The 17,372-nt window shown below is 46.7% G+C and overlaps 2 protein-coding genes across 3 annotated transcripts; both read right to left on the reverse strand.

Moving 5' to 3' along the window:
- Nucleotides 1-2,032: 2,032 nt before the first annotated feature.
- PTGES (prostaglandin E synthase) lies at nt 2,033-16,754 on the reverse strand. 2 transcript variants are annotated; one of them, XM_048823266.2, is made up of 4 exons: nt 16,491-16,754; nt 15,898-16,083; nt 12,482-12,564; nt 2,033-3,400 (listed from the first exon to the last, which is right to left on the reverse strand). In XM_048823266.2, the coding sequence occupies exons 2-4, from the start codon at nt 16,003-16,005 to the stop codon at nt 3,154-3,156; spliced, it is 438 nt and encodes a 145-aa protein (XP_048679223.2). In that variant the 5' UTR covers nt 16,006-16,083; nt 16,491-16,754; the 3' UTR covers nt 2,033-3,153. The 2 variants fall into 2 exon arrangements, with proteins under 2 accessions (XP_048679223.2, XP_074976551.1); XM_075120450.1 differs by lacking the exon at nt 16,491-16,754 and adding an exon at nt 16,312-16,381.
- On the reverse strand, nt 5,471-5,885 carry LOC125623628 (large ribosomal subunit protein eL42-like). Its single transcript, XM_048823267.2, has one exon. The coding sequence runs from the start codon at nt 5,853-5,855 to the stop codon at nt 5,535-5,537; it is 321 nt and encodes a 106-aa protein (XP_048679224.1). The 5' UTR covers nt 5,856-5,885; the 3' UTR covers nt 5,471-5,534.
- Nucleotides 16,755-17,372: the final 618 nt, after the last annotated feature.

A 17,372-nucleotide genomic window follows, 5' to 3' on the forward strand; every position in this document is an offset into this window, starting at 1 on the left:
AAACAGGTACTGTCTTGGGACAGGTCCAGATAAACCCAAACTCAGCATTGCCAACCCCAAGTCTTTAAAAAAAAAAAAGAAGTGGGAGTCAGCACCCTCCAAACCCATGATATTTAAAAATCATAATACAAACCTGTTGGGTTTTTTTTAAATTTATTTGCCTTGTGCCCCACCCCCCACCCCTGGGGCCAAGTTTTTACAGTTCACTTTTCCAAGTTTCTCTCTGTAACCCTCATGCCAGGAAATGAACTGTTTGTTTTTTAAAGAAAGCCAAGATTCCTGGAGTCATGTCATCATGATTCCAGGAAAGAGGACTTTATCAGAGACAAACATCACAAGACTCTCAGTGAAAGTCAAGAGCTAGCAGCTCTGCAAACTGGATTTTTCTACCTACCCCCTTCCTCCCCAAAATAGATCCTAGCACCTACTCCCCCCTCTTCCCAAAAGCAACAATGGGTCAGGTCAAGGTCCCATTTTATCCAGCTCTTCCCCTCACGTACACACACTTTAAAGGCAGAGGCAGGGTTGAAGAGAACAGGAATCAGATAAATGGGTTCAGAGATAGGGCAAAACCCAGGATGGTTTAGAACCTCACCACCTCCCCCACTTTCTAAAAAAAAAAAAGCGGGGGTGGAATAAATACTTTAGCTCATCTTCACTTACAAGGAGGTAACTCCTAACCACAAAACTCAGACTGAACCAGGGAGGCCTGTTGCCACCCCAACCCCCCCATTCAGCGAGTGGGAGCAATCATCCCCTACCTGAACCTCTCTGGCCTTCCAGGCTGCCAACACACCATCTCCAGCTCAGCAAGGGACATAATGGCACATGCAGCAGGATTCCAGCTCCTGCTCCAATTTGCCCTTCTTGGTCATTGAATATTATTTCCTAGGGTAACATCATCATGCACTTGGTGGGAATGACCCATCCTCAGGAGCAAGAGAAAACTGAACAGGAGAGGGACTCACCAGCTTGGAAGGAAGGCAGGAGATGCAGCCACTCATCAAACATGGCTGCTTTAGGGCTGCAGCTCCTTGGCTCTGCCAAATTTAAAGGGCCAGCTCCAGCAAGGCATGGTGGGAAGAGAGCTCCTTTAAGAAGGCAACCTTGTACCAGGGAAAAGTTAGGAGGGGCCAAGAGGTCACCCAGGAAAGTGCTGATTCTGCAATGCATGCATCACCTCCATGTGTTACATGCCTTAATAGCCCTTTTTATCCAAGCACATCAAAGGACTTTGCCTCCAAACAGAGGCATGAGGTGGTATTCTGCCTGGTTCACAGATGTATACACAGAGGCATAAGGAATGGTAGAGAAGAGGAATACATAGTATTTGACAGGTTTCAGAGTAACAGCCGTGTTAGTCTGTATTCGCAAAAAGAAAAGGAAGACTTGTGGCACCTTAGAGACTAACCAATTTATTTGAGCATAAGCTTTTGTGAGCTACAGCTCACTTCATCGGATGCATACCGTGGAAACTGCAGCAGATATTATATACACACAGAGATCATGAAACAATACCTCCTCCCACCCCACTGTCCTGCTGGTAATAGCGTATCTAAAGTGATCATCAAGTTGGGCCATTTCCAGCACAACTCCAGGTTTTCTCACCCTCCACCCCCCCACACAAACTCACTCTCCTGCTGGTAATAGCCCATCCAAAGTGACAATGGGAAGAGAGTTGTCACTTTGGAGAGTGAGTTTGTGTGTAGGGGGGTGGAGGGTGAGAAAACCTGGAGTTGTGCTGGAAATGGCCCAACTTGATGATCACTTTAGATAAGCTATTACCAGCAGGACAGTGGGGTGGGAGGAGGTATTGTTTCATGATCTCTGTGTGTATATAATATCTGCTGCAGTTTCCACGGTATGCATCCGATGAAGTGAGCTGTAGCTCACGAAAGCTCATGCTCAAATAAATTGGTTAGTCTCTAAGGTGCCACAAGTACTCCTTTTCTTTTTACATAGTATTTGTTTTACTATGAATATATACTTCGTAACGCCAAGGAAGCACAAGAGGGGAACAGCGTAACATACATAGGTTTGCGGTCTTTCATTCAGCCCTATATCTCATATGAAGCTATGTAGAAATAACAGAACATCTAGGTACCTATAGGAAATAGAAAAGGCAAAGATCTGCCAAGTGCTGAGCACCCCGACCTTCTTTTGAGCTCAATGTTCTTTCTAGGATGGAGTCTCGAGATGGCCTGATGTGCCTGGAGCTAACTCCACCTTCTCACTCCAAAAGCAAATGGAGCTGTCTGCTCTGGAGTTTACAGTCAAGTGAAATCTTGATATCAGGGGCCCGGAGGAGAGCTGCCTCTTTGGAATGATGATGTGATTTGGATTTGGAAAGAGGACCTGCACTAGTTCTGTTTCCCTCTGTGTTTTTATTGTCACCCTCTGAGAGATGTAACCCTTTGGGTTATGCTTCCTAGCAGAGATTTGCCTGGCAATATCAGATGTTGCACCACCAACTTGTTTCCTTCCTGTTTAGGAGGTTAAAAAACAACAAACAAACACAAGGAGACTCGGGTCTCTCTAATCAAAGAGTAAAAATGAGGTTTTGGGGGCAGAGGTTTGTTTTCTACAAAGACTCAGTTCGTTCCTACTTTAGCTTTCTCGCTACATCACCAGGTATTCTTGCCGAAGTGAGGAGATGGGACATCATATCTCTTGACAGTACACACTCCCATCAAAGGGAGTGAGGGGGAACCAAGTGTCTCCCCCTTTCCTCTCCCCAGAGAGATGGGGCCAGGCTACTTAGAGAGTCTTCACCACTTCCTGGTTTCGTTGTGTTCTTAACTTGGCATCATTCCCTCCCTCCTTCCCTCCCGCAAGAACCCTCCCCGCAGGTCACCAGCGAGAAGACTGGAAGACACCACAGTGCTATTGCTGTTGTACTGATGCTGTGGCAATACTGAGCGCTTAATGCACCAGCACTCAGCTGTGAGGAGCACGTCCTTCCGCCTCTGCAGCCTGCTCCTGGAAACAGGGCATGGCACACACCCAGAGGAGACTTCCCAGAGCCCTAAGCTCCGGCCAGCTGGGAGATGCCTGCACTAAAGCCACAGCAGAGCGAGTTCTTCTCTTGGGAAAGCAGCAAAGGCGTGTCTTTCTAACCCACGTTGCAGCACTGGTGGGTTATCTTTCATGTCACTAGTGTGTTATGACCGCGAAGAGAATCTGCAGCGCCATGGAGAAGCAAGGCAGCTGTGCCACGCTGTAGGCCAACGAGCGTGTGGGAGCTTTCAGCCGCAGGAGGTAGGCCACGGTGTGAACTATCCGCCCCACACAGAAGATCAGGAAGTGGATCCTTGCCACGATGAGATTGGGGTCCAGCAGGGAGTAGATGGCCCCAAGGAAGAGGAAGGGGAAAATGTTCTCCATGTCATTGCGATGGGCCCTGGAAATGTGAACAGGACAATTCAGGCTTATGGGGCTGCCTTGGAGTTCATTCCCTCCCACCAATCACTGAGCTGCCCAATTCTTCTTCCCACCCCATCCCCATACACTAGTCAGCCCATATTGCTGCCCCTGCCTTTCTGGACTGGATGGACTCTCCCTTGGCAGCCTATCCGTACAGCGCGAGAATGGGATGGATGGGTTGCTGTTAGGTGGAATGCCACGGACTACTGGTGAGGAGTAAGCAGCAGAAACAAATGAGCGAAGAAATGAAGAGTTGCCAGGATTTTCAAAGGGGCCTGGTACCCAACTCCAGCTGGATTTCAGTGGGAGTTAGGCACCTAACTTCTTACCCAGGATCTTTTTAAGGCAAGCGTTCTTAGTGATGAAAAACAGGGGGGGGGGAGACTGACTGATTTTAGAGCCTACAGTAAGACACATTTTTCCTACTAAACTCCCCCTACCCCGCCCCAATGGAAGAGTTTATGAAACAAGGACAAAGCAATGCTTCCCAGAAGCTGGGGAAACCAAAATCCTGGCTGAAACATACTCACTATGTCAGCACACAGACGTGTGTAAATTTTTCCAAATTTCCCATGAGAAGCCAAAAGGAAATTGAAGATCATCCAAGCTTTTACTAATTTTTGGATGCAAGTTTCCCTGGCTCTGCCCCTGTACCCCCTCCTTTGGCTGGGGGAGAGTCTAACGGGAAGTGTTGGGCAATCTTAAGTATAGGCAGTGCTACCAGCTATCCCGAATTATACATAAAATAGTCACAGTTAAGATGACGCTCAAATTCATGATCGGTCAAATTCAATCCCACTCCCAGTTGAAGTCCATGGGAGTCTTTCCACTGGACTTAGTGAATACTGGACAGGATCTTTGCAACACATTCTCTCTTCGAGCCCCCCATCCTATAAGGTGCAGAGCGCCCTCAACTCCTACTGAAGTGATATGAGCTGAGGGTACTCTATGCCTGATAGGATTGGGCCTCAAAAAATTAAAATTAGTGCAGGCCCCCTCCCAAAAGCCACTAGAAACGACCCTCCTTCACACTGCAGCTCCCAGCCTACAGTGTTCGTTCATAGAGACCTTCCCCCACCCCCAAAACCCATGCATAGAATAATCTCCACTTCAACTCTGGCTTCTGCTGAATGAATTAGGGCACTCCCCAAGGATGGATCAGCTTTCCCCATGGATCAGCTTTCCCCCTTGTTTTCTATGTCCTTGTTTATTTAGTCACTCAGTAGGTTCCTCTTTCCAGCCTGAAAAATCCCACTGCATTTGACAGGTAATTCTAACTTAATGCTGCTTTTGTTTGAGCTGAAACAGGTTGTATAAGCAGGGTCAGCAGAAGGAGTGGAGACGGTACAGGAAATAGGAGCAGTTTATTTCTCAAGCCCAGGCTTATACCGCAAACCACTTACATTTGATACATTCACCTTTAAATGGTTTGTGATAGAGATGACAATGCACTTAGTCACCCACGAGTGGCTCAATACCCATAAGAGACTGGGGCCAGGGGGAAAAAATCCTAACACAAACAGTCACCAGGAATGGAATGCTGGAAATTCAGAAGCAGCTCTGAGTTATGAGGCTTGGGCCAGTCTCTACAAAATACCTTGACAGGCAACCTGCAAAAGGAAAAGCTATTGGCTTCTTTGTGATCGGTCTGAGAGGCTGGAGAGGGTTTTGCTTCTATTTTTCTGCTTCCCCTGGTTGTTTTAGCTGGAGGTCTCATTAGGGGACCTAGAGCAATGGGGTGGGAGCTTTCTCAGCCCTTATCAGGAGATCATCATCCTTCCTTTCAACTCTCTGGTGGACACAGGCGTTACATCAGTGTTTAAAAGAGGTTTAGCGGTTGTCTTCTTTAACAAAAGAGGGGTGTTCTTACTACAGAATAACTAACATGCATTCGCTGTCCTGGTATAAAAACACAGTGGAGAGCGGGCACTGTGGTTTTACTGAGGATTAAAGTACTGGGGGGGGTCAGCAGGGACAGGGGCTATAGGACTGACCTCACCTAGCCCAGCCAGCCCTACAGCTGGCCTTGTTAGCGAGATAACCCGTGTTTTGTTTTGTTTTTTTCTTTCCAAGTACTTTAATGGATTCCATAACAATGAACAAGATTGAGTTTAGAACTGGATCACCTGGCCCTTTCTCTTCTTGTCTCCTCCCAGCTCAAAGTGCTTGCACCTCTGAATGGCCAGCACTCTTTTGGACCTGCAGTTGGGCTCCACACACTCAAGCCTCAGCACCATCTTCTTCATGGTCTTGGCCTTCTTACAGAAGATAGGCTTTGTCTGACCACCATAACCACTCTGCTTCCGATCATATCTCCTCTTTCCCTGAGCATAGAGAGAGTCCTTTCCCTTCTTGTACTGGGTCACTTTGTGGGGCCGGTGCTTGCCACATTTCTTGCAGTAAGTCCTGCGGGTTTTGGGGACGTTCATCATCCTGCCAGCACAGCAGCGCCGTGTTAGTTCTCTCCCTGTTAAACTCTGCCCCCCAAACACCTGCATGTTAATGAGGACAGAGCCTTGAACAGTTTGACCAAAACAAAACCCTTCCTCTCTCAGTCAGGTTTCACTGGCTTGGTACCTGTGAAGTCAAAAGCCTACTGGGTCTCTAGTTATCCATAGAGTCTTCCAGGAAGGGAGGGTAGACCAGACCCAAATTGCGAGTGTTAAAAATAATCAGAAAAAAGTTGTCCTTTTTCCCATCAAAGAAGAAGAGTATAAACCCATTTCCCTGTCCCATTGCATGTCAGCTTTAAAATAACTCCTTCCCCTTATCCCCCAGAGATGACTGGTATTTCAGTGTACAAGCCCTTGTTTACACTGCAAGCTCTTTGGGGCAGGGACTCTTTTTGTTCTGTGTCTGTATAGCACCTAGCACAATGGGGCCTTGGTCCATGACTGGGACTCCTAGGTGCTACCACGATACAAATGAGCACAGCTGGTCAAATTTGGAGTTTCCATCCCATGGATAATTCCTGGATTTTAAATATGGTTTAATCTCAAATCAGGACAGAAAGTTGAAGTGTGTTGCTTCAGTTTGTATGAGATAGGACATTGTGTCACAATGTAATGGGCTAAAGCATGACATGAGACATGGCACATGGCATATCACCACCACATGGCATGGCGGCATCACAACAGGACCCTGCATCATAGCCTGACATATCACACTCCGACATCATTATGTCACGGTAGGATATGAAGACTCATGATGTTCTGAGCCAAGAGGTGACATTACATCACTACTATAATACTACAACAAAAGTCAAATAAAACATTGATAAATGATCACAAAAACCTACACATTCCCACAAACATTCCGATTCTGTCAAATCAGTATTTTCTAGGGCTGTCAAGCAATTAAAAAAATTAATCGCGATTAATCGTGCGATTAATCACGTTGTTAAACAATAATAGAATACTATTTATATAAATATTTTTGAATGTTTTTCACATTTTCAAATATATTGATTTCAATTACAATACAGAATACAGAGTGTACAGTGTTCACTTTATATTTATTTTTGATTACAAAAATATTTGCACTGTAAAAAAGCAAAAGAAATAGTATTTTTCAATTCACCTAATACAAGTACTGTACTGCAATCTCTTTATCATGAAAGTTGAACTTATAAATGTAGAATTATGTACAAAATATAACTGCATTCAAAAATAAAACAATGTCAAACTTTAGAGCCTAAAAGTCCACTCAGTCCTACTTGTTGTTCAGCCAATCGCTCAGACAAACAAGTTTGTTTACATTTGCAGGAGATAATGCTGCCTGCTTCTTGTTTACAATGTCACCTGAAAGTGAGAATATGCATTCGCATGGCACTGTTGTAGCCAGCGTTACAAGATATTTAAGTGCCAGATGTGCTAAAGATTCATATGTCCCTTCATGCTTCAACCACCATTCCAGCGGAAATGCTTACATGCTAATGAGGGGTTCTGCTCGATAACTATCCAAAGCAGTGCGGACCGACACATGTTCATTTTCATAATTTGAGTCAGGTGCCACCAGCAGAAGATTGATTTTCTTTTTGGGTGGTTTGGGTTCTGTAGTTTCCCGCATCCGAGTATTGCTCTTTTAAGACTTCTGAAAGCATGTTCCATACCTCGTCCCTCTCAGATTTTGGAAGGCACTTCAGATTCTTGAACCTTGGGTTGAGTGCAGTAGCTACCTTTAGAAATCTCACATTGGTACCTTCTTTGTATTTTGTCAAATCTGCAGCGAAAGAGTTCTTATAACGAACAACATGTGCTGGGTTATCATCAGAAACTGTTATAACATGAAATATATGGCAGAATGCGGATAAAACACAGAGCAGGAGACATACAATTCTCCCCCAAGGAGTTCAGTCACAAATTTAATTAACGCATTATTATTTTAATACGCGTCATCAGCATGGAAGCATGTCCTCTGGAACGGTGGCCGAAGCATGAAGGGGCATACAGCTGTTTAGCATATCTGACACGTAAATACCTTGAAACATCGGCTACAACAGTGCTATGCAAATGCATGTTCTCACTTTCAGGTGACATTATAAATAAGAAGCGGGCAGCATTATCTCCTGCAAATGTAAACAAACTTGTTTGTCTGAGCGATTGGCTGAACAAGAAGTAGGCATGGGTGGACTTGTAGGCTATAAACAAACATTGATTTGTTTTTGAGCGCAGTTATGTAACAAAACCCCCTACATTTGTAAGTTGTGCTTTCACAATAAAGAAATTGCACTACAGTACTTGTATGAGGTGAATAGAAAAATACTTTCTTTTGTTTATCATTTTACAGTGCAAATATTTGTAATAAAAATAACAGAGTGAGTACTGTACATTTTGTATTCTGTGTTGTAACTGAAATCAATATATTTGAAAACATAGAAAAACATCCAAAATATTTAACAAATTTCAATCGGTATTCTATTCTTTAACAGTGTGATTAAAACTGCAATTAATCGCGATTAATTTTTTTTGAGTTAATCGCGTGAGTTGACTGCCATTAATCGTCAGCCCTAGTATTTTCCCTAACAGAAAACTCTTCTGTTGGAATTTTTTTGACCAGCTCTAGCAATAAGCCTTAAGCAATAAGGCTTTGAAAACCTGGATTTTAGAGGTTTCATCCTAGTCTCTAGTCAACGCTGGCCTTTTCTGTAGCATGGCAAGCCTTAGCAGGAGTGCATCCTACTCATCTGCACCATGCTGCCCTCTGGCCATGTTATTAGCTAACTTGGCATGCCTAGGTCTCCAAGGCAAGGGTGGGGTGAGGACGGACAGTGAGAGCCCGGTACTTTGAGCATCTGCACTGACGCAGAAATGCTGGGAAGAGGGATCTGGATGACAGGCCTCAATGCCTGGCAGCTGCTTCCAATCACCACATCCCCAATTCTGAGGGAGACGGAGCGTGCGCCAAAGCAACCCAGTCACCATTTCCTGTCTCCCCATCCTCACTCCAGACCCATAAATGCGGATATTATGTAAACACGACAACCACAGCCCGTGGCCAACACCTCAATCAAGCCATTTCCTGCCCCGAGCTGTCCAGGCATGGGAAGGCAGCCACTGAGTCTGTTTATTTTTAATGAAGATTCTGCTGGCTAAAAGGCCCAACCCTACTCCCCAGTTACCCTCACCTGGGTGACTCTGTGCCAAAATCTCTCGCTTCCTAAGTGCCTTTTGCTCAGTAACTTTCTCCTGGAGCCTGCCTTGGTAGCTGTCAGGGTTCCCTCCCCACTCTGAACTCTGGGGTGCAGATGTGGGGACCCACACAAAAGACCCCCTGAGCTTATTTCTACCAGCTTAGGTTAAAAACATCCCTAAGGCACAAATCCCTTGTCCTTGGACGGACGGTATGCTGCCACCACCAAGTGATTTAGACAAAGATTCAGGGAAAGGCCCACTTGGAGTTCCTATTCCCCCAAAATATCCCCCCAAACCTCTACACCCCTTCCTGGGGAGGCTTGAGAATAATATCCTCACCAATTGGTACAGGTGAGCACAGACCAAACCCCTGGGACACTGAAAATCAATCAAGTTCTTAAAAGAAAAATTTTATTACAAAAAGTAAAAGCATCACCTCTGTAAAATCAAGATGGAAGGCAGTTTTACAGGGAAAAATAAAAAGATTTAGGACACAGAGAATTCCCCTCTAGGGTTAGTTTCAAAGTTACAAAAAACAGGAATAAACCTCCCTCTAGCAAAGGGAAAATTCACAAGCTAAAACAAAAGATAACCTAACCCGCCTTGCCTGGCCTTACTTACTATTTTTGTAATATTAGGGAATTGTTCAGGATTGTTTGGAGGAGACGGATTTCTGCCTGGCCCTCTCAGTTCCAAGAGAGAACCCCCCTAAACAAAGAGCCCAAACAAAGCTGCCTCCCCCCCCCCCGCCCTGTATTTGAAAGTATCTTCTTTCCCCATTGATTCTTTTGGTCAGGTGCCAACCAGGTTATTTGAGCTTCTTAACCCCTTACAGGTAAGGGGGAATTCTAGACTACTCTTGGCTGTATGGTTCTGACAGTAGCTAAACTCTGTGGGCTAAATTCTTCTCTTGGTTACACCAGTGTAAATCCAGAGCAACTCCCCATAGCCTGGGCAGTCTGGCCACATTGCACACTGGGTGGTCTCCATGAGAAATGGCAGAGTGGGGGGGCAGTCTGGATTTTTTAAGTGCAGGTACTCCACCCCCACCAGTATGGCTCTACCCCAGAGGCTTGACCTGCCCTGGTGCGTTTCTGTATAAAATGGCATCCTCCATGTGGCATGGCCTTGCATGTTCAGTGTGCGTGAGGTCAAAAGTGTGGTCCCGCCCCATTGTTCCACATGGATGCATACAATTATTTGGTTAAGTCTCTCTTACACACACAAATCTGAAATCACAGACTCCTCAGTGAGCTGGTAGGAATAGCAGGTTTCTTATCCTCCCTGTGGGCAGATACTAAAGGGCAACCTGTTCTCACACAAAAAGCCGCACCATTACGGGGCATTTCCCCACTTCCATAAGCAACACATCCCCAGAGCACACACCTCCGGCTCTGTACTTCTACTGCAGCAGGCCTGAAAGGCAGGCCCCCAAATCCTTTGCTTACAAATCCTTTCCAGTTCCAGCTGTATATTAGTAAACAACTATAAATCTCCCCACACCCAACTCATTTTGCCTCTGTTTCTGCGTCATGCAACCAGTTTCTCCTCTGGCGTACTGGAGGTCATGGAGAAAGGACGGTTAACAGCACCCAAGCTGCCGAGCCAGCCCTCAGCTCAACAAAAATAAACTCTCAGGCACTAGCCATGCCAGCACATAGCGTCCTCCCAGACAGACTTCAGCAGGAGAAATGGAAAGAAACAAAGGCAGCTTTTTGGCCAACTCTAATGCCCGGGGCTCCTTATAAGGCTGTGGGATTCCAGACTCTCTGCTTGTTTTCTTTCAGGTCTCGCTGTTGGGCTCTCTCCAGTCCTTTTGTGGCTCACTTTACACAACTCCTAACCACAGCCATCTCCTACTCCCGCGTCATGCTGCTGGGGCTCGAGGGAAAGTCAGGCTTCGTCTTCACTTGGAAAAGAGTTTGTAACATGGGGTTAGTTAACACACAGCAGTTGTCTCTAAGCTCTACTTGGGGTTTACTTTGACCAGCCAGCAAGGGTTAAAATTACTCCTGCCTTGCCTTCACTCGGGCTACGTCTTCACTGCCAACATAAGGGGATTTTAACGTTCCCTTCAGTTATCTCACTGAAAATTTCAGTGGAGGCCATTTCTACTGAGCCTTTTGATGTAGCGAGGTGAAATCAAACCATGTGCCCCCCCATCACAATTATAACTACATAACCTTGTCTGCATTAGCATTTTACAGTGACCTGGCTAACACACACACACACACACACACACACAAGCTTAGGGCAAGCCTACACTACAAAATTAAGTTGACCTAAGTTACGTCAACATACAGCCACTGCAGCAATTAAATCGCATTTGCACGTCCACACTAAGCTCCTTGTGTCGGTGGTGCGTGTCCTCACCAAGAGCGCTTGCACCGATTTAAGGTGCGGGGAATTGTGGGACGGCTTCTGAAAGGCAGCCACCGTTGATGTAAGCAACACAGTGTCTGCACTGACACTGCATCCACCTAACTACATCGACTTAAGCTCTTTGCCTCTCGCGGAGGTGGCATTAGTAAGTCGGTGTGACGGGCGAGTTACATCGGTGGGAGCGACATTTTAGTGTAGATGCTTACAGTTAGGTCACCCATCAGTTATCTCACTGAAAATTCCAGTGGAGGCAACGCTAAGCTGAACCCTAAGCTGCTTTATGTCAACCTAACTCTGTAGCGCAGACTAGGCCTTAGCTATGGTTTTGCTGTCATGTAACACCAAGTTCCTTAATACAGGTTTAAAATTCCTCGTGAAGATACAGCGGCTGTGGGTTAATACACTAGCCTGCCACCATTTGGAGAGCTGGGTTCAAATCTAGCCAGGAGCACAAGTGAGCTCAGGTTCGGGGGGGGGGGGGGGGTCGGTCTCAACCTCGTTTGTACCCATTAGAGGCAAAACCAACATGCAATGTGACATCACTGACGGTCTCCTCTTAGACCTAGGACTGAAACAGTGACCAAGGTGCACTGGCAGAATTGTGTGGGAGCCCAGAGCATTCCTAGTCATGGACTGAGCTATTGTCAGAGCTGTGCAGGGATTAGTGAAGATTTGAGTCTGGCAGAGCCGGGGGTGTTGGGGGAACCTTAGTGCATTAATTCAAGACATGTCCACAGTCATCTGGGACACTCTGAAAATCTGGACCCTAAGGAGCCAGTTATAATGGGACCCTTGGGGTTGATGGCTTTAGGACCCCAGGCATGAATCCATCCATGTTTCATGAGCCAGTGCCTCCATTTCATATTTAACTAGCCCCAGCACAAGGAGCTGATGGGATCCTGCTTCAGGCTTCCGTTGATCAATCCACGTAGGTAATTGCCAAATTAATGAGCCCTACACTTTGCCTTTCCCATGACACCGAGCAACTGCTGAGGAGCGTTTCACCACGTGCTGGCCAATGGAATTCACAGTACAGAACTTGCCTGCGGCATCGCTCCACGTCTGGGTCCTCTCGAAAGTACTGCAGCCCTCCGTTCCTCAGGGCGTCCTCTGGATTGGCGAAAGCCTGGAAGAAAGAATTGCCATCTCAGAGGCGTGAGAAGATGCTTCCCACCAAGACTCACGGGAGTCTGAGGTATAGAGCCCTGCGCAGATAGGACATTTGTATCTGCAGCTGATCAGCGGCTAGCCGCGGATTTGCAGGGCTCCAGAGCAAAGACGCTAAGTGCAATCAAGTTTGCTGCACAGTGCTAAGGTTGCTCAGCGAAAAGGGAGCCAGGAAACGGGGAGTTAATGTTCCCATGGCAAGGCCAGCTCCCTGTGCTGCTCCTAGCATGTAGGAGGTGATCCCTTTCTGTTCCTCATTAAATGTGCAGCTTTTACGCAGAGTCTTGGGACCCAGTCCTGCCAAGTCCCCTGTGCGCGATTAATTCAGTCACATGCTCTGACAAGCATTCGCAGGATCCAGCTCTTTGGCTGAGACTGTCAAAGCTGTTTAGGGATTTGGAGACCCAGGCCCAGCTCCTCAGAGGTATTTAGGGGCCTCATCTGCCTCTTTGGGCACCACTGACATTTTCAAAACAGCCCTCAGCTGCCACCCAGCCCCATAGGTACCAAGATCCCCATGGTGTTTACGTTTCCACCAATCAGTATTTGAAATGCTGCCTAAGCCGTGATGTTGACCCACAGCGAGCAAGCTGCTCAGAGCCCTTGCTGAAGCCTAAGCCACACAGGGCCAAAACACAGGAATGCCTATCCTGCCAATGGGACCCATCAGCGTGCTCTACCCCCAGACCCGATCCCTGTCAGACCCCCATTGCCAGAGGGCTGGATACAGACCGCCAATAGGGATGTGGGAGTGGGGGACAGCACAGCATCCCACAAAGAGACAACTGGGGGCACAGGGAAACTGGCATTTAGTTAAGGATTGATCCCCAACTTGATTTAGTTGGGGATTGGTCCTGCTTTGAGCAGGGGGTTGGACTAGATGACCTCCTGAGGTCGCTTCCAACCCTGATAATCTATGATTCCATGATTCTACGACAGGAAGAGCATGAGAGAAACACACACGCAGTGTTGGCTTCTAGGGCATGGACTATCTGAGTGGCTAACTTGGCTTTGGAGCCTAGCTCCAGAAGATGGAGGCACCTATCTCTGACCTGTCAGCCAGGGGCACCACGTCAGCTCTTAAGAGATCTAAGCCCCCTCCTTGGCATTTCACTCCTGTCTAGCTTAGATGAGTTGCATTAGACACCTAATGCTCCCCTGCATTGACTGGGGAGCCGAGACACCCTGCTTGGGGCTGAGAATTCCACTGGGCAGCCAGCTGGAGCAGAACAATGTTTAAGTACCTTAGTGGGAACTTGTACCGGAACTGGTACTGGGGCCCGATCTTCAAAAGTCAGTGGGACTTGGAAGAATCTCAGCCCTAGCGTTTATTGCACCCAGCAGAGGTGACAGCTGTTCCTCGGAGTTTCCATTCTCACCCCCTTTTCCAGTTGCTTACAGTATAGTATAGTATAGTATAGTATAGTTTGGGGGAGGGATAGCTCAGTGGTTTGAGCATTGGCCTGCTAAACCCAGGGTTGTGAGTTCAATCCTTGAGGGGGCCATTTAGGGAACTGGGGCAAAAATTGGGATTGGTCCTGCTTTCAGCAGGGGGTTGGACTAGATGACCTCCTGAGGTCCCTTCCAACCCTGATATTCTATGATAGTCTGAAGCTTTTGGGGGCTGAAGTTTTCCAGACTTGGGGTGAAATCCTGGCCTCGCTGGAGACAGTGCAAAACTCCCACTGACTCCAGGGGGACCAGGATTTCCCCCTTTTCACTCGTTTGTTCGGCAGTTCAGGGAGGAGGAAGTGATCGTCTCAAAAGGCTGAGCTGTATGCGAGGGTGAGAAGGAACTCACATATTTCTACTGTCAACATGTCAACACCACCTTCAAACAGAGCCCAAGCAAGGGAGAGCAAGACAGTTCTGAGCAACCAGGATTGTAATCAAAGTCAAAGGCGACACCTGGGAGGGACAAGAATGATCAGATGCTCCTGGGGGTGGCACATTCAGCAGGGAACCGCAGCAGCAAAAGGAGCAGAACGCGGGGTCGCCCTGCCCCCAGCCCTTCCACGCAGCTGTATCTCCTGTCTGGGTCTGTACAGCCCCACCAGAGGACAGGCCTGGAGGCAGCACAGCCTCACCGGAGGACAGAGCTCGGGGCTGGGCTAGGGGTGGGTACAGCCGCACTGGAGGAGTTGCTGGGGGGGAGCCACCTGGCAACCCCACATTCTGCTCCTTTCGCTGCTGCGGTTCCCAGGAGAGCCCTGCGGTTCAGGGAAAGGAGCAGAACGTGCCACACCGGCAGCTCTTCCAGCGCAGCTGTACTGGTACCAGCCCCGGCCCTGTCCTCTGGCTGTGCTGTACGGACCCCAGACTGGAGATGCAGCTGCGTGGAAGGGCTGCGGGATTTTTGTTTCTTTGTTTTAGAAGTAGAGCTGTAATACAATTTCCTGAACTGGCATTTGGTTAAGTTGCTTGAACTTGCTGTTTGAGCCCAAACCCCGTTACATACATCAGGGCTACAGCACAGAAGTGCCAGGTCCTCACCCTAGTTTTCACAGTGAGAAAGAGTCCTAAAAACAGGCCTGTTATTTAACACACACACACACACACCACACACACACGGCTTGACCAGTTTCCAGTAAAAATTTTACTAACATTTTGAACTGATTTATAGCAGACTTCTCTTTGTTGCAGGGCGTTCAGTTGGGATTTTTTTTTTAAAGGAAAAAGGACAGAATGTCCTAGCAAGAGGAGAAAAAACATGAGCTAATGTTTGATTGACTTCCGTTGACATGTGAGGCCAGCTTTTCTACATGCACTAGGAGAATATTTCTGTTCTACTTCCCAACCCCAAAACAAGTTCCCTCTAGACTTGTTTACCTCCTAAGAAGTTAGGTCCTCCTGTAACAAACACAGGTAGGAATTCAGCCTTTAAAATGCCACAAGCAGACTCATAATTCACAGGTTGTTGGGTTTTTTTTTGCTATTCACTTAAACAACTTTTTAAAAATTAGTTTCTTACAGACAAACTGTCAAACTGATAGTTAGCGAATAGGCTGTTTCCAAAAGGAACTCACTTGCATGGCATTTTAGATTTGCAAATTACTGTTTATCTTTTTGAATCCTACTCTAAACATGTTGCAGATGAGAGGGAAATACTCACACACCACCCCAAGCTCATCTACTGCAGCTATAAAATAGTTTCCAACTTGCTTCAAAGCCTCAGTAAAATCAGCCAGCCACTATTTAAAGGAGCAAACTCAATACTAGCAGTTGCCGAAATGCTAACAGAAACCCCAAAGCAGTGCAGGCAGTTCTGGAGCGCAGAAAAGCTGGAACGTACCTTCTTTCTGAGCCTCACTTGTCCTGTAATGATGGCAAGAACATACATTTTTATAATCAAGATCGTGCTGTAGAAAGTAAACGATGCAAAGACTTCGTTTTCCATCATTTTCTGGAAAGGTGGGAGAGGATTTGCGTTTCCTTAAGCAGGCTTCAGCCACTAGCGATCTCAGTTCAGAGATTGATTCTGTGAGAGAGGGGGAAGGATCACTGTTTTACTCAAGTCTAAACATAAACTTGTACACCCACAGACCGCCTCTTGCTTCGTACACCCAGCATTGCAACAGCTATTCAATTCTAAACCACTCAACCATATTTTAATTCCTCAGATCTATAGATACAAAAAATCCACAAGTAACAAAGAAAGACACCCCCCCCCCCCGCAAACACACATACTTTGAACCCTAGAACGGACCTATTCCACATTATTTTCATAACATATTGGTGACTCTGTGGATAGTTATAATAGCAAGCCCTAGCTCTTCTTCAGTGCTCCAGCTGGGACATTTTTGACAATATAGGTACATCAGTCAGGGGTGTTTGATCCCTGACCCACAGAGTTGTGCGCAGCAGTCTGCCCACATGCTAGCTTACCTGGTGTCACCCTCTTCCACAGGGGCCCTCTAGGTCCAGTCCTTCAAACCCTGCCAGCAGGGCTTTGCCCTCTCGCTTCCAGCTTCAGGTCAGTGCTTGGATCAAAGTGAGGGTCACTCAGGCAGTTCCTGCTGACCCTTTAGCCACAAAAACTTGTGTAAAAAGAAAAGGAGGACCTGTGGCACCTTAGAGACTAACCAATTTATTTGAGCACAAGCTTTCGGGAGCTACAGCTCACTTTATCGGATGCATACTGTGGAAAGTGTAGAAGATCTTTTTATACACACAAAGCATGAAAAAATACCTCCCCCCACCCCACTCTCCTGCTGGTAATAGCTTATCTAAAGTGATCACTCTCCTTACAATGTGTATGATAATCAAGTTGGGCCATTTCCAGCACAAATCCAGGTTTTCTCACACACCCCACCCCCCCCACACACAAACCCACTCTCCTGTTGGTAATAGCTTATCTAAAGTGACCACTCTCCTTACAATGTGTATGATAATCAAGGTGGGCCATTTCCAGCACAAATCCAGGGTTTAACAAAAACGTCTGGGGGAGGGGAGGGTAGGAAAAAACAAGGGGAAATAGGTTACCTTGCATAATGACTTAGCCACTCCCAATCTCTATTCAAGCCTAAGTTAATTGTATCCAATTTGCAAATGAATTCCAATTCAGCAGTCTCTCGCTGAAGTCTGGATTTGAAGTTTTTTTGTTGTAATATCGCAACTTTCGTGTCTGTAATCGCGTGACCAGAGAGATTGAAGTGTTCTCCGACTGGTTTATGAATGTTATAATTCTTGACATCTGATTTGTGTCTATTTATTCTTTTACATAGAGACTGTCCAGTTTGACCAATGTACATGGCAGAGGGGCATTGC

Source organism: Caretta caretta, chromosome 16 (genome assembly GCF_965140235.1).
Source record: "Caretta caretta isolate rCarCar2 chromosome 16, rCarCar1.hap1, whole genome shotgun sequence".
NCBI lineage: Eukaryota > Metazoa > Chordata > Testudines > Cheloniidae > Caretta > Caretta caretta.